The sequence below is a fragment of the Gymnogyps californianus genome, chromosome 2, assembly GCF_018139145.2.
Source record: "Gymnogyps californianus isolate 813 chromosome 2, ASM1813914v2, whole genome shotgun sequence".
NCBI lineage: Eukaryota > Metazoa > Chordata > Aves > Accipitriformes > Cathartidae > Gymnogyps > Gymnogyps californianus.
In genome coordinates, this window is record NC_059472.1 from 141,099,732 (window position 1) to 141,126,161 (window position 26,430).

At 41.9% G+C, this 26,430-nt stretch overlaps 1 protein-coding gene across 1 annotated transcript in view; it reads right to left on the reverse strand.

Moving 5' to 3' along the window:
- Positions 1-26,430, reverse strand: part of LOC127012927 (probable acyl-CoA dehydrogenase 6) — an 88,362-nt gene that overhangs the window by 58,058 nt on the left and 3,874 nt on the right. Inside the window, exon 2 of the mRNA XM_050891385.1 lies at positions 13,044-13,164. Coding sequence (XP_050747342.1) covers positions 13,044-13,164 — 121 coding nt within the window. The remainder of the gene's footprint in view (positions 1-13,043; positions 13,165-26,430) is intronic.

The window sequence follows — 26,430 nt, forward strand, 5'->3', positions numbered from 1 at the left end:
AGGACCTGGCTAAATGCAAAATAAAAAGCAGTCTGACTGTGATTTTTTTATTTTTATTTTTTTAATCACGTGCCAAGTATGACACCAGCCTTGTGCACAGGAAGCATCTGGACACACTGGAAAGAATTTCCTGACTCCTGACAAGCTCAGCTAACAGCTTTTTTCCTATCACCTACAGAAGAGCAAATTGCTCCTGTGCTGCTTCCCTTAGAAGAAAAGGGGGAAAAGCCCTCAGTATTCTACCTAAAACAAACAAACAAAGCCCCAAAAGCTAGTAACACGGATTCAGAGGTTTTTTGTTTTGGTTTGTAAACATGGACTTCCACAATACTAGGATTTAGCCTGAACTGCTCAGCTATGAGAAGAGAGACTTGGAAGGCAAATCCCTACCAGAATGCTGAAGGAGTAAGCTATTCTATTTACCTTCCAAAATAAAACTCCTGAAAAGGTTATTGAGCAAGAACAAACAAAAGACCAGGTAAAGAAAACACAGCGTGTTACTAGCTTGAGGAAAAAATATGTAATTTAATCTTTAATAAGCTTTCCCCACAAAGCAAAGTCCATCTGTCTAAATTTTTCTTTAATGGTACTGGCTTTGAAGAATAAATCCACAGCAAGTAGATGATAAAAAAAGCCTCAATTTTCTCAGCCTTCAGGACCTTAAGGTCTTTAGTAATGCCAAGAATAGCTGACCATAAAAGATGATTTTTTCCCCCGTTACGCCCAGAACTTCACTAGTTTTTCGCAAAATATTTTTATTACCCTCAGTCCTTCTAAAGTAAGTTAAAAAAGAAGCAACAGCAAATAGCAGTTGTTAGAGAAGTAACACAAGGACCCACCTGAATCTTCTTAAGAGGGGAAAAAATGCAAGAAGAAAGAGATAAGAGACTCAGTGGGAAAACACGAGTAGACAGAGGTAGCTGAAAACAACTGGTAAGGTTTAGAAAACAAATATGGATAGTAATGACCTGTAAAAAATGTGATCATAACCATTCCAATATATGAAGAAGGAGGGAACTGCAAAATTAAAAGCTTCCTCTCCTGGGCTGGGGGAGGATCCTGAAAAGCTGAAATATCCATTGTGTTTTTTTTTTTTTAATTACTTGAGCTTTTCATTCCTGGCGAAACCGAGCCTGGAGCGAATCTTTTCCTGCTAGAAGTAGTTCCCCAGGAGATGATTTTCTTTCCATGAGCCCTGGCTCTGCCGTGCTCCACCTGAACCCTTAGCAGCTCTGGACCAGCTGGCTGCAGCCTGATGTCACCTTCCCTCTGGTGCTCCACCAGCGCATGGAAAGGGCTCTGATGGGGCATCCATGTGAGCCTGGCCTCGGATGGGGCTCATCACATAGCTCTCAAGTGGGTAAGAGCACTCAACCCTTTCTATCATAGTCCTGCAGCTGCAAAGCTCCCCATGGGTCAACAAGTAGAGAGAAATGTTTCCGTCGAGAAAACTGGACCTTCTTCCAGAGCTCTTCAGCGCCATGTGCCATCCTCCCTGACTACACAGTGGTACCCACGCTATCCAACCGAAACACCAGGGCTGCACCTTGCATCTCAGTGAAGCGCTAAACTCCATCCAGAGGAGCACAAACCACTCTTGAGCAGCATCTGCCATAACCAAAGGCTGAACGCTGACCTCAAGCAGGTTAACGTGACCAACATCCCATACCAGCCCAGAGGGTTACGAATGTCATGAGATAAAGTCCAGATTTCTGGCATAAAACTACAACCTCTTGCTGGGACTAAAGCTCCAATCCACCTACTTGCTATTATCCACCTACATGCTACTTTACCCATGCCAGACTTAGACCCCAGCACACAGAGCAGTGCTAGATGTGCTATTCAGGCCGGTATTAGTGAGACAGTAGAGGCCAGAGAGTGTAAGAAGCTGTGAAATGGCGTATCCACCAGTTGAGTAAGTGAGCAGCTGGTGATCACAAACACAGTTACTCTTCCTGAAGTAACTGTGGATGGTCCCACCATCTATAACAGTATGTAATAGCTTCTGGATTCCTATTAAATTTTTCTCCTTGTGATTTCTGCAGGATGAGTTTCACAGGTTATACATAATGTAAAAAGGAAAAAAAAAAAAAATTCCTTTCAGCAGGCTTATTACTCACTGATCTTCCACTCCACTGAGAGACCCCAGTTCTTGAATAATAAAGCGAGGGTAAGCATAACAGTCTCATTCATTTCCTCTGACGTACAGAATAGGAAGCAGTAGAAATGCTGACTAAAGTCACCTTCAGAGATTTTTAAACCATTTAACGATGCCATAAAAAACTCAAATACCTGCCCCTGTGATACTCCTTCAAGGAAATTTTCCATTAATTCCACCCTTTGTTTCCCTGTTCAGCTGTAGAAGTGAAGCTAATTTGTAAATGCTTGAGGTTCTGGGCAAGTGCACATTTTCTGCCAGCTTTACAGGCTCAAGGAAAGTGTACATACACAGGTCATGATGTTTCAAAGGTCCTATGCAAAAAAACTCCCTGCCCTCCTCCAGAGCCATGCTGTGTTCCTGGCTTCTGCTTCCCAGTGCTGAAGACATTTCCCAGAGCAGACAAGACCACAGAGAGAGTTTGTGGTCTTACGGGAAACAATAGCTATTGCACTAGACATGACGGAGAAACCAGCTCTTCTAGGCTACCCCAGGAAAGGCAGAAAGGTAACAAACAGTCCTTTAGAAATACTGTCCTGCAAGAAATACTTTGTCTGTCCCAAATGGTCTCCCATGCATCTGCTTGAGAAACAAAACAAAACAAAACAAAGAAAAACCTGACACTGAAGTCTGATTTCAAAACTGATTCTGTAAAACAGAAAAGTGGTATTAAATTTCAGCGTGTGTACAATTCCGGTGTTTAGAAGAACGCTTTCCTTATCACACTGTCCTTCACAGTTGGCCAACACTTCAAATACTTAAACAGATACTTTTTAACAACTCTCTGCATTCCAAAAAGGCTCCAAGCTCTTTATGTTACTGAAAAAACCCTAGAAGATTAAGGTATTTAAAGGGTTTCTTGAGTGGACAGAAGGACAATAATAAAAAAAAAATGAAGTTTTAATTCAGCCTTCCTTTTCACGATTTTTTTTTTAACTGACATGCACTTTTCCTCATTTTTTGTTCTCTTCAAACAGGGTGACGCTGTGTTGCCTCCAGATGATCATGACTTTGAAATGACAGCACAAAACCAAACACACCTGGAGTAAAAGTGTTAAACAAATCTTCACACAGTCCTGCAGCTTCTTCCCTCTTTCCTCCTGAAACATGTTATCCCATGCCGACTCCCCAGCCTCTGCCCCAATAAATTTCTGATGCGTCTCCTCCCAAGGTCTCCACCAACAAGGTCAGCTGCAAAATAACTGAGACAGCTACTCAGGTTTCCCTGGCACCACACTGCAGAGGCAAAACTGCAACAAACTCTGCCCAGCATACCTAATCCACCAGTCCTGCTCAGTGCTCCTTCCACCCCTAAAGACTGATATTGTTTCACAGAGCCTTGGAGTTGTGACGTTTTCCCATCCTTCATTTTTACGTTGCATTGTGCACCCATTCCCCACGGAGATTGCAGTGACACCTGATCCAGTTTGCCCTGAATGTTAACTGTGTGCGTTTCCACTTAAGGATGATCTCTGCACCACTCTTAAAACGTGTAGGAGACCAGATAAACAAAACCCACTAAGACTACTACACTGAACTTCCAGCATGTTGATGCTAGTCTGCAGAGAGAGCATCTTACCTAAGCAGGACTTGAAAAAACCAAGCCAAAACAAACCAACCAACGAACCAAAACCAAACAAACCAATCCCTCAGCAGCTTCAAAAAGGCACATTTGCCTATATTCTTTTTCGGTCCTATGAGGTGCACAAAAAAGGAAAATTTGAAAAACTCGAGCACAAATCAAATAATTTCCTTTGCTTTCATTCCAAATTCTAAGAAAAATAGCTATCAATTCATCATATCTTATCAATGTCCTCTCTATGTTGGATTACAGTTTGCAGGAAACAACGTTTGTGTTGTTCTCCTTGGACATTATAGATTACATTAGAAAAAACAGCTGAAGCGTGAGTACCTGATATCAAGCAGCAACCAGTTCACAGCCATGTCCTTTAGGAACCAAAGCAATAAGACCAGACATTTAATGCATTTAAGCATATATTTAAATAAAAGGGTTAAACATATCTTGTGCTGCATGATCAAAGGTTTGAGGAGTAGCTGACAGGCCAAGGAGCACCAGCTTTTCTGGTTGACTCTGTCAACTGCCAGGAATATGCTGTCCATGAGAGAAAGTCCAAACATTTATTTTATGATAGATTTAAAAAGACTGGATAAATCTATTCTAGATTTATTTCTTCTTTTAGCAAAGGGCACTCTCAAATCTTATTTCTTAAAGCACAACATTTAAGCATGTATCTAAATGCTTTGCTGAGAAGTTGTCTGCTTCACAGACCATTTATGGTTTCTAGGAACAGGTCGATGAACCTAATTGTAAAAACTCTCTGACTCATGAATAATCCTTATTCATGTGAAAATAAGCCAAAATAATAATTAGTCATTTAGTGGTGTACAGAAGACTCCAGATTAAATAATTTTATGTGTGAGGCAAGAACCCTGAGTACTGGCAGGGACAGAAAACTTGTACGTCAGACAGATAGAAAACTTCCCTCTGGTAGGTCCGAGCTCCAGGCACAGCTCAGCTCGGCCACCCTCTGGGAGACTGCCAGCCCCGAGGCACCGCTGAACCCCTTAGTTCCTGGGAAATGTTACAGAACTGAGTAACTGCCAACAAACTTCAGAGCAATGCTGGGGAACAGGATGCTGCCTCTTGTAACAGCAGCGCAGGAGAAGCAGACCCATGCTTCTTCTCTGCTGTACGTATGTATGGCTGTCTGAGGCCAAAGCTTTGGGGTCAGGAAGGTGCACTGGGGGGGCATGGTGCTCCCCAGACTGAGCTTCACGGCTGGGTCACAAACTGACGGCTGTCCTCTGCTAGAGGGAACCACACATGCGGGGGAACTAATCCAAATCCCTTACTAACTCCAAATCTGAGTGCAGGTTTCCATGCATTCAGAAGTTTGAGGCATGTACATACGAGCACCTCAAAGCAGCCTTCCCACCAGCAATCCCCACAGCAGTGGCAATTATTTGACAGAAAAAGAAGTAAAAGTCTTCGCAGTAGAAAGCCCCCCTATTGCAGCAAGATCTCCTGAGTAGTGCTTATGACATCTCAGCATTGGGCTACAGCAGTGTTATTTTAAATAGTAAGATTTGAAATATGAACTTTGCACAGAAAGTGTGGACAGGCCTTTGAAATACGTTAAAACCAAAACAACTGGGCAACATTGGGCTGAACCAACTAGATGGATATTTCTTTCTTTAAAGTTGTATAGAGGTTTAAAAACAACAAAAATCATCATTTCTTCTTATTCATTAATTTCATTCTTTCATCTCTTCTTATTCAGCTACACATGGTCAGGTTTCGCACAGCCTGGACACCAGCTTCTTATCTTGCTCAAATGTTGGGCATAGAAACACTTACCTAGGAACAACAGAGTTTTACTGCAATCGTGTTAATCATCTCTTCAAGCCAGATGTCATTCAAAGTTTGTGACTGGGTTATTGACCTATGGGATCTGCAAGTGTTGACAAGTCAACAACTCTTCGGAGATTTTCCATGTCAACCTCAGAATGACTGTTTCACAATATTTTTCCCCATTTCAGCCCCAGGAAAGAAATCAACCTTCACTCCTGGCAGTTAATAATGCAAAAGTGAGTGGGTAAAAGCGAATCAAGTCTATGTTTCACATAGGTAATTTTCCCATGCTCACCACAGTTGGCGTACTGACATGTCTCAAAGTATAAAAGGTGCATTTATACCTTTCAGAAAGCTTTCCGATTATGCCATCTGGGTATATGACAGATGTCAAGAATCTAGCATCAAACTGTGGAGACTGGGAAAAGACAGTTATGTGTAAATTAGAGAGACTTACAATACCAAAGTTATTTTAGTATAAGCTCATTCATTGGCCCATGCTTTGTCAAGAGACAGTCTTGCCATTCGATCCACAGAAGTAAAGGATAAACTCAACACTTCTAATGGAAACTCCCAAACAGTATGTCTTACTTGATAATGTCCCAACCCCTATACTCTTTTCAGGTGTTATAATATTTCATATTTCTTTAATCTATTCAGCTGCTCTCTTTAGTGTGCACTCTTTTCCTATTCACAATTATAAAATTAAGAACACCAGATTTTTAGCAGATTTGCCTCTTCAAAAACCCCCAAACCCCCATTTTCTACAAAACTGAAGGAAATTCAAACTCAAGTTATACACAGAGACCTTCAGAAGCATGGGAACAGGAGAAAAACAAAAACAAGAACACCCCACACAAGGATAAAACAAAGAAGTCACAAAAGTTAATTGAACTATTCAACCCAATCTAACAGTGTTTAGTGCACAGCTTCTGGAACAGGTCAACCTCCAAATAAATAAGCACAAGATACTACTAAGAGTCTTGATTGCTTCTTCCGGTGTTTCATCATGATGTTATGCTGAGAAATTCCATCTGGCTTTTGGTCCAGTTCAGTGCCAACTAGTCAAATTAGTTCTCTTCCACAGGTTAGATCTGGCTCCTGATTCAGCACCTGTACCTCAGAGCAGTATGCAGGTCCTCCTCTCATGTTTTTATAGAAGAAAACTATTATTGTTTCAACTTCAGCATTAGGGAGAATAGAAAACTCTAGCTAGTGATGAGATTCATCTGTCCTGAAGCTTGAGGCATTAGTACATAAAAAAGTCAGAACCAGTTAGGCAGTAGATAGGACCACAGTTTGGATTCTGGAAACAGAGGTTCTCACTCTGATGCTCCATTTCAGTGCGACCTTCCAACAACATCACAGCTGTACCTTTACTTTTCCCCCCTGGCTTTTCCATCTGCATTTCCGGACTGCGTTCCCCTAAAGACACATACTTGGTACGTGAATCCATACAGTTTTGTGCAACCTTGAAACCTCATTAACAAGCCTCATAGAAAGCACTCATGTTGGTGCATGCTTAACCTAAAGTCAAGTACAAGAGAAGGACAGACTCTCCTGCACCACCCAGAGCACAACTCCGCACGTCGTGCAGAAAGGGGACGGAACAGTGACAGCTGCTTGTAACTGTCTCTTATCTACAAACGGAGACTAAGTGCTCCTAGTCAGCTTCAAGACACCACGTGGATCTGCCAGTTTGTGCAAAGCCTGTGATAGCCAGAAGCAAATTTGACTCAGCAGGTATGCAGTGAGAACTGTGCGTCAAGAGCTCAAGCGCTTAACTGCACGTATGTAGCTCAGCATTTGTCCCCAGTTAGATACTTTTAACTTCTTCCAGGAAAGAGGCATTTTTAATTTCTTTCTCAATACCATTTTGACATAACCTGTAACTATCAGTGGTACATGTACCAGATTTCAGAAATTCCTAGTCTGCCCCTGAGGTACTGGTATACGCATACCTGAACTGGATGAGTTACCGCTGTGTCCTGCCTTACAAGTCACAAGTGTGAGGATTTGCCTTATCTCGAGTACAAAACCAGAATCCCAGGAACTAATCTGATCCACCTATCAACAACACATTTAAAGGAAGATTATCTCTTTCACAAAGACTTGCTGTCCTTCAGTGAGTCTGTTCCCTGCTGGGTGTTTCTACAAAACTGCTGTTGATAGCTGAACAACCTATTCCCAGAGGTACTGCTGCACTTCCTAACCAGCCACAAAGAATGAAGCACTCGCGTTTCCAAGTCATGTGCAGAGTCAAGAAAAACCAAAGATGAACTCAAGTGCTCATTTCCTTGTCTGATCAAAATATCTGATGATCTGTGAAATGCACCAAGCAAACTGTCTCCCCCTTACCATTTTCAACTGCATCTCATCCTGCACTTGCAAGATGCTAGATGGGACTTGAATTGTCAGCATTTCACAAGAGGGGAGGGAAAAAAGTCTCAGCCACACAGAACTTATATCTACACATACAAAAACCTGTTTTCCTGAGATTTCAATCCAATCCACCAAATTAAGAAGGTCAGATAAGCACCTGAAATTTCTTATACTTATCTGACCAAGGCCTCCAAACCACTGCCATCCATCACTAATTTTGTCATCAATTTGATTCAAATAAAGCAGTTACTGATTTTGGTCTATTGTTTTTTAGAGGCTTATCGAAATTATTTCTTGATTGCAAAACAGGTATACCTCATAGCTGGTAAACATTTCAGAGTGCTGATTTACCGGTTCATTGGTATCCGAAAACATGGCACAATGGCTTCTCTCGCAAACTTTTAGAGCGCAACTATTATTAATTAACTACTATTGCACCCCTTCGTAAGTGAGAAAGAGATCAAGCAATTAGTTCAGCTGGCTATGCTTAAATCTACTAAACCAAGCACAAGCATTGCAGCTGGTCCACCCCTGCCATACAGAAATGGTTTTGGGCAAATGAATTATTTTCTGAGCAATATATCCCGTTTAGCTTCTATCCATAGACACTCCTGAAAAAGTTTATTTCAGTTACTCTCTTAGAGGCCATAAAACCCTGTTTCACCTGAACTACTAAATCCCTTTCTAGTGACAGAATTCACTGCTCCTCCCAGGTCCTTCTTTTGCTCATTCCATATAACAAGGCTTAGTATTACAGAAAGGGAAAAAGAAAAAAAGAAAGAACCCCACACACTCTTTCCAAGTGACTCTCCACTACCAAACTCTCAGAAGGTCTCATCTTACCAGAGAAATGTATACTTGTGAAGAAAACAACAAAATTAACCTTAGAGGATAGTCTAGATCTATTTTCCCACATTGAACACACAGACACTTGCAATAAACAGGCTTTCTTAAGGAAAGATATTGCATCATTTTCCAATTGCAGTGCAATCAATCATTTGAAACACTCGTTTTGTTTCATCAGTTGCTTATCTGTCTCAAGTGACAAGAACATACTGCTTATTACTTTCTCCAGTCCCGTATCCAGCATATATCCCAGCAGTAGGGGAAGGAGATAATGTAACACTATACTTTCCCATCTATGTACAAGTCTTACCACATAGTTTCCTGATTTTCCTGACATATTTAAGAACATATTTCTGCAAGTGCATTGCTAAGTGTTTGACAGGAATAAATGAAGGCTACTATTTGGACATACCTGTCATAATTATTTCTACATGCTAATGCATTCTGCTAAATATTCCTACAGGACTGCCAGTGAAAACACTAATGAAACACCCAGAGCGGGCATCATTATCGCTCATGTGTCACAGTGATGCTATGTGAATATGCAGGACAGCAGACACTGCCCTCTTACAAACCTTTCTCTCCCCTCCTCTTTGCTTTCCCTGAGCCTTTACAGGAGGATTCCTGTACTTTTGCATCAGCTGATAAAAACAACTTTTAATCATCTGCGTCGGCGTGCACAGGCATGCAACAGTACGTTTTGAGCCTGTGTCTTGGGCAACACATCCTAAAATTTAGGAACAGCCAAGACTTTGATTCATAAACCATAAGATCACAAATGACTGCATAGATCTTCTCAGCTTTTACTCCAGTATCTCATCTAATCTGCACATAAAACACTCCAAAGAATATGTCTTGCCCACTTCCCTTAGCAAAACAGACAATGGCCAACTACCAAGACTGTTTAAAATATTTTTGCTGCCTACCCTAATATTTTCTGCTCTTAGTTTTTGGACTGTCAGTACCTCAATAGCCCAGAAACTGTATAATTTAAGGAGAAACACACAGTAAACACAAATGAAGAATAATAAGTATATAGAGATGTTGGGGTTTTTTTCCCCTCAAACTAAATACTTCAGGCTGAACTGAGTGATTCTGTAAAACACATTTTGCATAGAGCAAAAAGACACTTTTTATGCATAAATGATGTTCACTTTTTCAGCACGTATTTTACTAGTAGGAAGAATTTCCTAATATAACAGAAAAAACCCACACTTTTTCCCAAGGAAAACCAGCATATGCACTATCTTTGAGTTGCGTAAAGAATACCAAGCAGAGAAATGGTTCAAAGAGAAGAACCTTTCTCTGGCAGAGGACTGATCAGACAGTGTAGTAAGTTAAATCCATTGATCGTCTTAAGGATTCTCCAATTATGGGTGCATGGCTAGGCCTTGCCCACAGTGTTTACATGACCCCTCCAACTAACATCCTAAACTACTGTACTTACAGCCAATATTCACTACAATCGTAAACAACTGCGAAAAAATATACAGGAAAAACCTTGACAAGTTCGTAGCCCACAGCTGCATATGGTGGGAATTGATGGAGCCTTTGCAATACAAATGGTGCCCCAAATCAGTTCTCCACACAGAGAAAGTTTCCAATGATAAGGGACATATGCAAGGCACGTTCTTTTAAAAACCTGACTCCCATTAAGCAGCTCATTGTTCATAAAGGGAATGGTGTTTACACAGGAAAAAGTCCAGTTTCAACAAATCTGAGTTCCAACAGATGTTTCCTTCTATCTAAGCAAAACAAGTTTGTGACCTGTTTCTGCCCAATCAGAAAGCTTCAAAATTAATTTCACAGGAAAAAAAAAATGTACTCGACAGAATGACCTTGGGAAACAAATTCAGAAAAACTTGTATTTCAAAATTGCAGCTGCTACTAAAGTGAATTAACGAAAAATTCAGTCTTCTTTAAAAAGAATGCTTTATGATCTGGGTTTGAAAGGATACATGATAATTATAATTTTGGTTTGTGCTGGAAAGAGAAAGTAGGGCAGGTTGTTACTCACACGGCTCTGCGTCGCAATTGCTCTCCTCAAACCAATTTAACCTCTCTTCTCCAGACCTCCCCCAACATCCCTCCAAAACTCCCAGCTGCTCCTGGCTTCCTCAAATCTCATAAAACTTGTCTTCCTCTACACACAGTAGGTAAATAATAGAAGTGGCTGAGCAGAGTATAAAAGGTATATCTCTTAATGTTATTTTTGATAACTACTACCAGTACACACTAATCATACAGCAAGCATAAGCACTTCGTGGAAGTGTAGAAGATAAAGAATTTCAGGCTTTGCCAAAGTCCTGCTGTTGAGACTGCACTGTTACACACCTGACTGTTTCACTTACCATCACAAGAAAGTTTCAGGACTTTCAGGATGTACCTGGTGGTACTATACCATTACAGAGCAAAGCTGGATCTGGTGACATTCTGTTGCACAACTGAGTGCTGCAAAGGCAGCATCTTCCAGGGAGTTGGTGCATTTTCTGTACCCAACAATACCTTGCTCCAGAAGATGAACTGAGATGGACCACGTGTTGCTGAGAATTTTATCCAGTTTTTTATAGCTTTTATAAAATGCAACTGCAGAGGCCCAACAAATTAGATTAACAGCTAGATACAAGTGTCAAAGCCAAAGCTAAAATATTCTTAATCATGGCAAGCGTAGTCCATGCATGCTACCTTCTGTGCCCATCTTTGCCTCTGCAAGTCTCCTCTTCACTAGATTTCACTCCAGTTATTTCTTGTCCGAGCTATTTTGTGAGCATTATACAAAGTTCCCACCTCCACAATGTTTTATGAGCAGCATGCTCAGCCCTGAGGTTCCTTACTCCAGCCGAGGCCTCTGCATGGCCTGAGATGAATATAACAAGAAGATGGGGTTGTAATCTGGCAGCAATGCAACGCACCGTTATTACAACCAACATGAATATTAGCAGTGTGAAGGAGACCCCACTGAGACACATCTCAAATCTGCCTATCAAACAATTATAGCAGAAGGTAGAGGTGGTTTTCTCCCTCCCCCAGTAATCCTATTTGTCCTTTAAATAGATCTTAAGTATAATCTCAAACCGTCAGCATTTTTGTAAAGAAATACCAGCTCAGACCTAATTGGATTTGTCAGACAATCACAGCTAAACAGTTCAGCAAGCTCCAACAGCTGAACAGCTAGAGAAAAAAACTTCCATGTTGGAATGTATAAGAATACGAAAGTTCATTTCAAGAGGAAAAATCTCCTCTGAAAGTGGTAAAAAGACATAATTTGTTCCACGGTTCAAACCCTGTCCCTTAGCAACATAATGATGTGGTGTGGCATAGCTGAGGTTGTGCGAGCTGCTCCATATAGATGATTATCTGCAGTTAACTGTTCAAACATTGTCACTTCGAGCTGCTCTGAATTCACCATTGTCCTGGTTTCGGCTGGGACAGAGTTAACTCTCTTCTTAGATTGCTAAAGGTTTGCCTATGCAAACTTGCTTTTGTTTTAAACATTTTAACCACGAATAAGAAAATGGGGGAAAAAAACCCAGAGAATTCTGACAGGAACATGTAACAGTAGCATTTGAAAAGATAACAAGTATATATTACATCCCATACAAACAAAAAAACTAGGGGAGTATGTATTTTAGCTGAACAGCAGAAATATCTCCTATTCCTCTGGACTTCTTGACTTTTTTCCTCACCAATATATATATGTACACGTGAAACTTGCTCTGTCCTTGCTGTGTGTATCATCAGCTTCTTGTTCTGTACATGCTTCTGTGGGCTGGAATAGTGCATTTTAAAGACAGTCTAGGATATAATGGCCTAAAACCCCCACAAACCTCATCCTCTGAATGGCGAGACAGAATACATTACAATGATGTAGAGGTTACAGGTTAAGGAAGTATAATAGACCAAATCTTACAACACTTTCAATGCCTTCAAATTGTGGTTTCTTTAATGAAGATTGAGACTATTCCATATGTGTCCGGATCCAGAAGAAAAGTTATATACAGATCGTATGTTGAAAACTGAAGTGATGTTCATTTCACTGACTTTAAAATAACAGTCACGCAGGTTTTTAACATTTATATTTAGGAGAACATCAACTTGAGCACTCAGCAACATTATTTTCCGTATTTGCACAGCTGGTAACCAGCATGCCTGTGACTGAGGAATATAAGTAAACTTTGCACTGAATTCCGAACCATGTTTTGATCTGGGGCAAAAGTGATTTGAGATAATGTAATGAGTCTATCACCGTCAACATCAATACTCAGGAGTTATACACTCTCCTACCTGTTGGCTTATCCACACCAAGGAATCCAGCCTGTCCCAGAATTTTAAATACTTTATGTGCTGGGAACTGTCCTTCTTCTTCCCACTTGTCCACAAAGGGATTAATCTCCTTGTCGATGATCTAGATTTGAAAAATAAATTTTAAAAGTTATTAACATAGACTTTCCTACAGAAACACCTTTGACTACTTTTGTCTAAAAACTTCAATTTAGAAAGAAAAAAAAACGTACAGGGAAAATTTTGAAAGCACATTAATTTTCTTACTTCCTGTTGGATGTCCTTATTCTCCACCCACCCACAACTATTACAACAGATGCAATAAGGCAAATATAAATAATTATTTTAGCAATTACAACTACTACAACAGGAAGTCATCAGGGCTGGTTTAAGCCTCTCCAAGACCTATGAAAGTGGCAGTTCCCCCTCACCATTTGTTACTTTTCTGGGTACAGTTTCTAGAAAGTGACAGGAAGGGAAACCTGGATTGTCCTCAGACGGACCTTGCCAGAGAAGGTTGATGATCTGTTCACGATGACCACACATGGTACACAAGACAGGCAAGTAGGAGAGACCTCATTTCCCCTCCCTTTGCCTGAAACGCTGTCAAGGACATCAGCGCCGTTCAGGGCGCTTGTGTCCAGTCTGCATTTAGACTGCCCTAGAATCTGACAAAACATGTACTGGAAAAATATGGTTGTCTTCCAGATCTACAGTATTTCCAAGTGTAGCCCCTGGGCAACTCTCAAGTGGGCTATTGCCACACACCTTCCAAAAGTCAATGTCCTAAGCTGCCTGGCTACTGCCCGTGCTCTATTCAGGCTGCTGTCTTTCCTTCCAGGTGCTGCGAGCCAAACACATCCAGAGTACAGCCACTACATTCAGTAACACTTTCAGGTTTCAGAGCACAAGGGTTGGACATCTCACCCCACAAAGTCCCAGATTTCCATGGCCATGGGAAGGGAGCAAAATGGGCAACCTGCAGTTTTGCAGCCGACCTCTAAGCCTGGCAGTAACTCCCAAACAGAGCCGGCTCCGTGCCAAACAGCCTCACGCCACAGGGTGCACCAGGCGTTCGCGCTTCTGCCACCTCATTCTTGCTGCCTACCAACCTGACACGAGGCAGACGCAGTTTCAATAGCTCTCAAAAGGCATCAGTTGTATAGTGTCCACCTCTGCCTACCTCTACAAGCCAAACGAGGGGTTGGCACAAGCTGCTTCTGCCATGCTGCCAAGTGCACCGCGCACCCAGGTCAGCAGGCACAAGGGGGTCCAAATGCGAAACAAAAAGCCACCATCCTTCCCCGAAACCAAACCTTACCAAAACAAACACCAATTCCCAATAGAGAGGTAATGCCTTTAATCTGTGACAATTTTACTGCTACGCTGTTTCACAAAGAGGGAATTTATTATTTTAAGAACTTACTCCTCTTAGTCTTTTCTCCACACTAAATAAACAAGTCCTGTGGTGCTAACTATTTCTTGAGCTGAAAATAGACTCCTCTCCTTCCCAAACTGCTGTGCTCATGAGACCATGCGGAGCCTTCTTCCGAACTATCTATTTATTGCACATTCTTCGGAGAATTTCAGCCCATATATGGCTGCTTTCTGCTTCCCAGTCGGCCACAGAAATAAGGATACTTCACTGTTGGTAACAGAAAAAAATCACTTTTTCACTTCTCTCACCAAATTCTGAGAAATGTATATACTGAATGTTCAACTCATTCAGTAATTATCATCTCTCTCCCTCTCTCATACTGAATAACGTAGGCCTCGTGATTAACAGTAACAAAATACTCACCAGGACACTATCTAGGAGAGCCCACATTTAACTTCTATATTGCCATATCCTAGATGCTCAGATTCTAGGATGCTGACCCTCAATGTTGAGTTACAGGTGGTGAAACACCTTTTTGATTGTAGTAACATCTGGTAATGCTTATCGGATAACATCCAGGGAAATGCCTAAAAGAGGTTATGAAGTACGTACAGAAAGTTATCCCAGTGTTTTGATGGATCTCGGCAAAAGTATGAAGTGAACGTACTAACAGAGTTTTGTGCTTGTTACGGCTGATACCGGGCCAAGTGTTTCACAGCCTACATACAAAGCTACCTTTGAAGTTAAACAGAGTCAGAAGAATGACTAAGGCGTAAGAGAAGTTATTTTACATGATTTCTGCAGATTATAACCTGCTTGCTCCTGTGCCTTTGAGTAAAACTCAAATTGTTTAACAGAGCTGAAGTTTAATTATTACCAGGTGAAGTTTGCTGTGTCGAGTAAAACAAGATCTCCCTTGCATGACACAACAAAAAAACTAAAGACAACCTCACTGGACAAACCACAAACAATGTCTGCCTCTAAGTTCCAGAAAAAAATGAATATCACAGTCCAGATACTGATATCCACAATTTTTTCCTAGCCATTGGACCATCCACTTTAAACTGTATTTTTGCAAAGAAATTAAATAGGTCCTTTAGACACAAATTGTTTGCAAAAATCACACATGCTATTTACAATCATAAGAGGACTTGGGGGAACACCTCCCCTTGTACTACCACATACAAACATAAGCCACGTTGCTGAAGAACTGCAGAGCTGGTCAACTGGCTGATGCTTCAGTACTGATTATTGGATATTATCATTCCTTCATATAAAAGCAAACTGAAACAGAGAGACATATTTTCAGAGGGTCAAGCCAGCAATGACTGAAGGAACACAAGCAATTACACAACATGCACTTAAAACATTGCTAAAGACAGGTTTATTTCAATGCAGGTCAAATAATGCTGCATACCTAACCATTTGATTTGCCCCTTCCCTTGGCTTTGGCGACTTCCTCACATCTGTGCCCCCAGAGAAATATTTCATGCTTGAATTACTTTAAATCTTCATTAATTAACTTTGAATTTATTTATGTTTTTTTGAATGCACACAACTTTTAGAAGCAAACACTAAGAGCTGCAGGCACAAATTATGCAGGCACCTTAACCTAAATCATAAGGTATACATGCAGTGTTTGGCAAATATACAGAAGCGAGCTTTCAGCAGTACTTGAGCAGCTGGTCTGCTTATTTTTATATGTTTTATCATGAGAAATGTGGAAATCATGGGTGATAGCATTTCAACTTGCATCACTAGGATACTGACTATAACAAGACCCAAGACTCCTCTCAGTAGGAATATTTTAACACTGCATACTACAGATGCTATCTGACAGATATTCCCAGCCACAAAGGAAATCTTTTCACCTAATCTAGCTGGCCAAATCTCAATAGCATTTGGGATGTAAAGTTGATTTAGGAGCCATATATCTTTCCCACCTGCTGATAAAGTACCAGTAAACCACAACAGAACTCTTATTTTCTTGACAGCGAGGGCACAGTAAGTCTCATGTATGGGACCAGTGTTTTTCTCAGGCTGCTTCATCTGAACCATGAAGATGCAAACCTGAAGGACTCAGCCCTGGAGGCAGCCTTGGTTCAGGCCGCTCTCCGGGCCGCTCTTGGGGGAGCCTCCAAAAGAATGACTTCAGGGCTGATATCAGCTGTGAATGATTTCAAAACCCACTGTGGATATTTGCTCAGTCGCAAACTGATTGAGCCAACAAACTCACTTTGTGTTGAATGATGGTAAGAAAAATAAAAGTGTTTTTATTTAAAGTAGTCTTGACAAAGTTTTGTGGAAATAGCACCCATAGCTTCCTGCCCAGGAATGGGGAAATGTGGTGGCAGGGTTGGGGAGGGGATAGAGACAGAAATTCAGATTTTTTTTTTTTGTTATAGATTATTCTAATTTCTCTCTAAAACAGGGCAATGAAAATATCTCCCCAAAGCATTGCCAGACAGTTGCACATTTTGATTATTTTCCACTGGAAGTTAGTACACTATTTAAATGAGAAAAGAAACAAAAATGCATATTTGGGGATTTTCCTTCACATGATGCTCAGTATTTTGTGCTGATATTGTACCAGCACCTAGCCAGAAACATTAGCAATTGTCACTTAATTCTCACTGTATTCTAAAATAAATACAATATTTCTACAACAGTAGAAACTGTAATTGAATTAATTTGGGTACTGAGAGTGTATACAGATGTCCCTTACAGTAATTAAAGATTTCTTTCCATTATTCACCAGCAAGTTTACCTTCTATCAAGCAATTCAAATCAGAAATTAAAGGCTGTACCACTTCTACACACAATACCTCTTATATCTATCCCTTATAATACTGTACAGTGGTAGTATTTCAGCACACAATTAGCAAGATGATGAATCTTGAAAAGAAAAAAATAAACTGAATTCTTACAAAATGACAGAAATTTTTACTAAAGCTTCCTGTGAGTTATACCTAAGCTGAGACTAGACTGACTTACTAGAAATGCAAGAGAAAATGTCTGAGAAAAACGTATTTTGTATTAAGAAGATTAAATGGATTTAGTGGTGCCACATAGCTGTACCATACTATGTTACGAGGAGCATTTTGTCCCTTTATATTAAGTTACAGTAATTGAACTTAGCTCTATTAATATAATAACCAAAGATGACACAATTAATAGGATCTTTACTGTAACAAAAAAGCAAATAAATAAGCAACAAACCACTAATGACAGTTCTTCAGTGGTTATATCTAGATATTAGCATATCACTGACTTGAAAGGAAGGAGGTAACAGACCAGAGAGCCTTTTGCCTTCGAAACCAGCCATAACTAAAGAAAATAATTAACAGCCCACAAAACAACATTTCTCCTTGTAGTTTTATTCACAACCACCGGCAGCAACAACTGCACTGCGAGACAACTCAGCATCGTTGGGATGCTGGTGCTGAGGACGAGGCAGTGCTTTAGCAAGACGTAAGGCAGAGCTGAGGTGGTCAAACCCATGGGCCACCCATGGGTGCTACCAAACCTGGCCGCCAAAACCCACCCCATGGGTGCAAGGCAGCCAGGACCCCACCAGCAAGCTCCTTGCTGGCCGCCACGCCGCAGCCTGTGCAGGTCCTTGCAGCTGCTCCTCAGAGGGGGCCTTATACATCCAAACAGCAGCTGTTCATTTCCCACACGTTGGTCTCCGTTTGGGTTCCCCCAAGGGATGCATCCCAAGCACGACAGATTGAGTTTTCCAGTGTATATTCCCTGTTTCTTCTCGCTCCTGGGCTTGGAGGCCACGGCCCTCCTTGACTCCCTCACAACTCCTCCAAAGCCCTAAACAAAGTTTAGTGGTCAATCCTTTCCCAGTAATACTCCTCAGAAAGGTAGGGAAAGGGTGCAGGGAAGGAGACTGGGATGTGGAAACACATTCAGGACAGAACCAGGGCAAATCCAGGTGGGTGAGAGAAGGAGGTCAGCTCCTCAGAGCTGCTACCTACTAGAGAGGCTGTGGAAAGACTGACACTTCTGCCACGGCACCTCGCTGATGACGATGTCTACTGGCAGGTGGTGGACAAAGCAGGGTCCTGCTGTCCCTCCTGCACTCGTGAGGAGGCTGGCAGGATGGCAGCTGCTCCTGTGCTTCCAGTCCCCATGACCCATGCTAGGAGATCCTAGCAGAAGCCAGGAGCTGCCCAAGTGCCTGGATCACCCAGCCTGGTGGTGGCAAGCCTGGATCTGCAGCGGTCAGCGCCCCAACAGAAGAGGCAATCATTTGGTCTCCAATGACATCATGTGCAGAAGCAGAGGCAGTAATGACTCAGAAGACCACAACAGGTTAAAAATAACCTCATCGCACAAATACGATTTAACCACACAGCAGGCAGAAAACATTCCCTGCAGTGCTAACCTTGCCTGCTCATACAAAGTTATTTAGTGCACTTTCTTCTGGCGACCAAAATCCAATATTATCAGCTTGCCCGAGGTCTGAAGTGATCTAGAGAGCAAAGCTGCAACCTACCGCTTCCTCTTTCAGGATGCATCACCACCACAGGGTGAAGATTTCCAGAAGTTTTGCAGGACCGTTTTCTGGGGATTGCTTTTTTTGGGTTTTGGGGTTTTTTTTAATACTAATTGAAACAAGGGGGATAGCCCTCACTCCTTCTCTTATAAAAACATACCCTTTCTTATTGGTTAAGACTCACCTAGGAGATCCATGTAAAAAATGACTCACTGCTATGCAAGGGGTCCTGTCAAGGTAGCAAATGTCCTAGATGCTGCCAAAACACTTCTCCCCTTTGCATGAGGAAGGCAAGTCTCCCTCTTCCCCAAAACATGGAAGATTTGGCATTCGTATACAATCTGCACCTCTTATTCTGTATTCACACTTGACTACCCAGCCAAATGTATGACATGACACCTGGGCAAATGACTGTCTACAAGAGTTGTCACTGAAGAATTTGGCCTATTTGAGCATGGGATTTGGGACTGGGCCTCAATGATGATATGGAAACTTCTGTACTCTGAGCTGTCATCAGACTGTTGCTGGGATCAAGCCAAGAAAAGGTTTTCCACAATGATACAGGGTTGAACCGAAAAAGTTCAATTTAAGTGTAGACATCCATTTCATGACCCTGTGAAAAACACTTGGCAGGAAAAAAAAAAAGTCCTAAAAGCAGAATATCCAGATAATTAAAGAACAAAAATGAAGTAATTTTGACTTAAGCTTTTTAAAGCAGCATTATTCATTTTACAAACCCCAAACCAACAAGTTATAAAATTATAATCTAGATGGCAGTTCCTTGTAAAGCTTCAATATTTTCAAGCCATCATCAAGATACTAAATAATAACGTGAGTGAAGCACATAGAATATGGAGGAAACAGCAGGAAGAAACCCCACAGTATTTAAGTATCCATCTAACTTAAAACTTTACAGCTAGTAGCAATGAATCTAGAGAGTGTGGTCTGAACTTTCACATAAAGATTTGAAATAAAATAGCTTTGATTTCTTTCCATATTTTTCTACGATTACTGGAAACATTTTTTCCAAAACATTTTGTTACTCTACTTAGAATTTTCAATCTTGTTTCCCCCCTGTGAAAACCTCAAATGAATGAGGAACTACCACACATATCCACATCTTTTTTAAAAGCCTTTACTGCATTTGAAGGAAAAAATGCCCCCCAAGTTGTATCGTTGGTTTACTCTCCATCTCTTTTTATTACATTTTTCCCCATTATAATTGAGGACTAACAGGTCTAATCTGAAATGTGATTGATTTAGCCCATATAAACAAGCTCATTGATATCACCCCAAGCACATTCCATAGAGGAGAGATGCACAGAATGAAATCATGGACTAGAAAGCAATCACGTAGAAGCCCTAGGTAAATAAATGGTATTAAACAGTGGGATAGGCTGTTCTTATCAGCATCTTTTTGAACACTAAACAAACACCTCTGAGTAAGAAATGAGTGGTTGTGGGATTACTTAAAAAGAGAAGGTAGGAAAGTCACTCTCGAAACTTTGTTCTTTATTCACGAACTTTGAAGAACGTGCCAGACACTCATAGACCAGGCAGGACGGCTGCCGATGCCCACCCCTTGAAAAGGTCCAGAAGCCCATGCTCCGCTGTCTTTGCCCTTCAGTTCATTTTGGTCTCCCCAACTTTTCATGCATTTCATGTGCAGAACCCAACCGCTGTACATGTCCCCTGCAGGACACGATGTGACCAGCCCAGTGAAAAAAAACTGCTGGATGAAAGGACACCTCAAGCCAGCCAGAAGATATCATTGAGAAGAAAAAAGAAAGCCAAGTCAAATACAACTATATTTTCTCTTTTATTTTTTTTTTAATTGCATACCTAAAAACCTTAAACAGATGTTGAAAAGCAAAATAATAGTTCCACCTACCCTATTTAAACACATTGCCGGTCCCCTTGCCTTGGTGGGATTACACACAGATTAGGTTAGGACCACACTGAAGAACCTGGCTGAGCATGGGCTCCATGGCAGGCACTTATGCTCACCACGCTCTTTTTCCATGGACTGCATTGCTGATCTTTTATTTTGCTTGTAAACGTACTAAGCACTTGACAGAACAAAGAAAGACACACATCAACCATGTCAGGTATGTTACATATAACCCCTCCTGAATCTACTCTGTGCATGTGTGCGCATTTAGACGTCAATACACACAGATTTCAGATTGTTTAGCTTTCCTCTTTTCCCTTTCCCAATGGGCGGTATGTAAGCTTGAGACATTAAGAATTAAGGAAAAAAAAGTCATTCCAGCTTAGCACTATAAAGCCGGTTCAAAGGGGCAGATAACACGTCATCACTAGCACCTCGGGTATCTTTAAGATACTTCTACTTCTCTGTTCATTGCTGCAAAGCGAGGGTGAACAGGCCTGGCTCACATCTGGATTTCTCCACTGCCATTACACATAGCTGTGGCCAGAGCTGAGCTTCCAGAGGAGCTTCCAGTGGCCAGAGCTGAGCTTCCAGAGGAGCTTCCAGTGGATTTAAAACCAATATTCAGTAGGCTCATATAAGAGAAAAACAGAAAAATTTCCTGAGTGCTGGAAAATACATGGCTGAAATGGGAAGACAGGTATTTAAAATTGATTAATTAGAGCACCACAATTCCTTTTTGTACCTTCAATTAAGCTATGCCACAGGCAACAAAGGAATCATGCAGTCTACTACAGCACCAGGTATCAAAGACTGCAGTGATCAGCAAATACAGGAACAAACTGTTACTAAATGAAATTTTCCCTTTCTCAAAGGGAAAAAAAAAAAATTAGCGGAGCGAAAAACCCTGTAACATAAGAGTTGGCAGCGTCTCATTATATAATAAAACATACCTGTCCTCATCTACTTTTACAAAATCTGATTTTCAGAAACAAAAGCATGCACTTTATGAGTATTCTGCAATTTTGCCTGGTCTATTCATTTGGCAGTAACTGGACACGCTTCTGTTTAAATCATCGCGTTTCTTCCCTTTCACTGCAACACAGTTCCTCGCAACATACCTAATACATAAAGCAAAGCTGCTTATTGGTTCAGAAAGTTGAATACTGCAAATCTTTTGGTCCCATACATCTGGCTACAGTTTTTACTTCAGGAAACAAAAAAACCCAAACCCTGAATCAACCACAAAGTTTTTGCCAACGCTTACCGAAAACTTAAAAACCTACAAGTCCGCCAGGGAGTGGAGAAGCATGCGCTGCCTCCACCCTGTGCAGCTGCTGGCACATCTGGGAGCCCCACTGCTGGAGCAGAGGGCATACATCATCACCATACCAAGAAAATAAAAGGTCCAGTCCAGGACCTGGGAGCTGAGCCCAGCTTAACCCTTTCCTGAGGAATGAGATGCTGGAAGACCAGCTCCAGCTGGGGAGGGACCCACATGATCCTAGCCAACCCCTCCTCCCTCCCTATGTCCTTCTTCCCAGGACAGTTGCATAGGCAAATCCCTCCTGTACAGACCTGAGTGTCTTGGCAGTCCCTGCACACTACCAAACACAACCCCTTCAACTGCCCTATCCAAGAATATGGCAAAAAAGGGAGGATCCCAAAATTGCTTCCCACTGTGGACTCCAAGAACTGCAGCCACCATACTGAAATCTGTTCTCCAGCAGAGGACAGGAACACATTTGCAAAGCCTCCCAAGATCAGGCAATCAGTTCTGTGTTTAGTTCCATGGAATTTCTCACCATCTCTCCTTTGAGCACATGCAGACTGTATTTTACTTAAGCTACCTCTCTGTCGGTAACATCTGCTGCATCTTCCATTCAACCACACCACAACGGGCAAAGCGATATGCCACTGAAAGAGCATTTCTCACTCAATACTCAACACCATGGGTTTTAAGCCATGTGGGGCCCTGTGTTCTTCTTGGACAAGAACCACGTCTGCACATGGTGTCATTGTGGGGGAAAAAATAGGTCCAAAAAAATCCCTTTTTCCACCTCCAACCAGCTATCGATTGACTGGGTTCAGACTCATCCACAGCAACCACAAATTCTGTTCACAAGAACCGTGATTCTTTGTATTTGGTAACAAAGCAACCTCTCCAGGTGCCCTGTGAGGCTGTCCACAGCACCAACCCTCAGAACACATGATTTCACAATTTTAATCTTATCACTAATCTTCCCACACACACAAATTACAACATATCTAAAAACTCCCACATGGGACTGGCCCAATCAACTTGACCTTCAACTGGAGGACTCGTCCCAGGAGGAACGAGAATGAGCACACACTTTCACAATATAATAGGCAAAGACTTTTTTTTTTCCTGACCTGGCATACAGGGAACCCAGAATTAGTCAGAACAAGTGCCAAGGGCATGGCTATTCCTAGGATCTGAAGGCAGATGCATTCAAACCAGGGCGGTTCTACAAGAGCAAAAATGTGTGCCATGTCAATCTAGGTGCTGATCTCAGACAAGCCTTTAGGATGGCTGGGAGCTCTGGCTACTTGTATCCAGTTGTGAAAGCAATGCAGAACTGAGCAAGTGAAGCATTTTTTTTTGCCCCTGCAACATATACTTTCGAACACAGAGATGCTGAGCTGAGGTATAGTATAATGCCCACCAGAGGCTGGGATGTTGGGGTTTGGATCCTGCTTTTGACTCTGGGTTACATCCCTGCAGGAACAAACCAAGTTATTCCACTGTGGCCCACACCATCCCAGGCCACCCCTCCACTGCAAGGACATCGTGGAATTATACGATGAGATCCAACTTCAAAGGCATGTGCCTCCAGATGTTATCCATCTTTGCCACCAACACACTGCTCCCCATCACAGGGCTCAGGACTTAATGCAGTACCTAGGCAGAAGTGCAACTTGAAAACTGGGTAACAGTTGGAGAGATTGGCTTTGTTAAACAATGTTGTATCAAGTGCTGGCTGGGCTATACCATTCGTCTGGACTGATGGATTTCCTTCCTGAAGACATCTACCTCCATTAGCAGGGCTTTCAATGTTCATTGATGCTTTTTCACCAACCAGGACCACAAGTGGTGACCAGGGTCTCCTGTCATACTTCTAGGACTTCCCAGTGCATCAGTGGGCCACATTCAGACAGGGATATCTGTGCTGTCGCACCTGTACCCAGAGAAGTAGTCCTGGACATAAGACATGGTTTACTGACTGCATCCAAGAGGCCCACATCATGACTGAATCCTCTAAATAAAATAGAAAATACTCAGTCCTAGGAACTGATCCTAACTCTATTGCTGCCCTCACCTTTTCTTTGTCTTGCATCACTGAAAGAGGAAAATATATTCTCCAGAGCTATTCAAAGAATGGCTCTGCACATGCCAAACTGTAGATGGAGACCCACCACAGATCCACAGCTTATGCCAGCTTATATATGTGCTGGCACTTAACCTATGCTCATCACCATATCAGCCAAGTACCTAGTAAGTTTGGGGTATCCTCACAGGTTAAAACAGCTGACCTTATTGAAGGTCTGCTAGTTCGTAATACTGAATCATCAGCTAAAGATTTGGACTGTCATCTGAACCACAAGAAGCTTACACAGGATCTACTTACTGCATTGCTCCAGCATCACGCGAAACATTTTTATTCAGCATGCTCTCGTTACTTCTACTATTTTTTTGGGGGGGAGGGGGCGGGGCTGGGAGAAAGCTAAGCTGAAATAAAATGTTCCACATTTCTCTCCAAACAAGGTGATTTTTCTCCAGGATTTTATCAGCTTCCCCAGGAAAGTTTGGTTTCTTCTCAAGAATAAAAGAGGAGTTTCTAACTTCCTTTTCTGCCTTTGAAAAAGCAATCATAACAAACTATTGTGCTTATCCCACTGCACACTTCTAACAGCAATACTTGTGACAACGGGTCTGAGAGGACCCGCTCCTGAGAAACCCTCCGAAACCTGCCTGAAGAGCAGCTCTGCTCCCAAACACTGCAGTGCTTCTCCAACCCAGCCTCCTGTCCGCAGCAGGTTTGGGAGATGCTGACAGAGGAGAAAGAAGGCTCCTGATGACAGACAAAATCCTGCCTGTCTGTCAGGCAGGTCCCTGCAAGGGACCAGACACAAGCAGGCATGGTCAAGAGCGCATCGGAGCGTAGTCCATACTCCAGCCTTTCTGTCCTTTAGCTTTCGTGGAGGTGAAAAGGTGGCCTGGCACGCGGCGCAGACAGGGAGCAGAACATTCACCACCGAAGAGCAGCTTCAGGTGCAACAATTTGGCTTCCCCACTACTCCCTTCTCCTTAGGATCTCTGCATCTCACCATTTCAGACGCTTCTGGCACTTTCAGGAACGCAGTATGCCAGCCGTACCAGTTTGCCCAGTCTCAAGCTTACATGGCATATTTTTAAGGCTGCCATATATAAAATGACAGGTTGCAGATATAATGGCATTTCTGGAAATACTTAAAATTATTAAGCTTGTCCCGACTTATTCTTACACAGAAACTAATGCTCTAATTTTTTAATGAGAAGTTAAAAACTAGTCATTGAAACCTATCTGAGGGAACATACAGCTCAGGTGGTGCTACCAGGGCTAGTGACCAGGGATCTTTGGCTCTTAAAGGACTTTGAAAATATAACAATCGCTGTCTAGATGCACAAGCCTGGCTGCATGACAGCAAACAATTTTAAGAAGCACAAGTATCCTGGAAGTCAACTTGTGTAATCTATCAGCGTTCACCTACCAAATTTCATCTTCAAGGACTGGAGCTGGATGTAGGCTTTCATACTCCTTCTGAGCCCAAACAGAGAGAAAAAAAAAAATCTCCCAGAAACTTAAAGTCCAGAGCAAGGCGAGCTGAAATACAGACAAGCTTTCAGAGCACTGGGAGCTTTCTGACACTTGGCTGGGAGATGTCACATTCATTAGTATGGGTACACGGGCAGGAGGGGGGAGATTTAATTGCATATTTCCAAGCAAACATGACCTAAAAAGACTTAAGCAAAGTTACATTTTCTGAACAGTCATGGCAAAACCTATATAAACCCCAGACATTTGCGCAGTCATAAACTGCTCTTTAAGACACAATTTTAGCTGTCAGAAGTGCATAACTGTATTGCCTAATCCAATCAGGTGTGACAATGATAAAGCAGTATAATAGCTAGACCCAAGCGACAAAAATATCCCTTAGGCCCAGTTCTCCTACTAAAAGATGCTCATTGAAAAGTCTAACTAGATGCAGCGGAAATTTGTTCTAACGTGAACACGGGGTAGGAAAAAAATCCAATGTTTGGACACAGCAACTGCAATCTCAGATGTATGCACTACTCTGAGTAACGAACAAGAACATTGCTTATAAAATTGCCTTTACTGCAATTTTGCTACACAATAAAGCATGTGTACATTAAGTGACATTTTTCTGATTATCAGAAAAAGCTTTTTACAGAGCTTGCTTGACTGTGCTGAAGCTCATTTTTTTCTCTCCTACTCTCCTAAACTGATTTAAAAGCAACTCTTGGTAGGCCACTAGTGAATGTATTGGACGGTCCCTTTTATTACAGCGGTATATCCCAACTGTCCCTTCC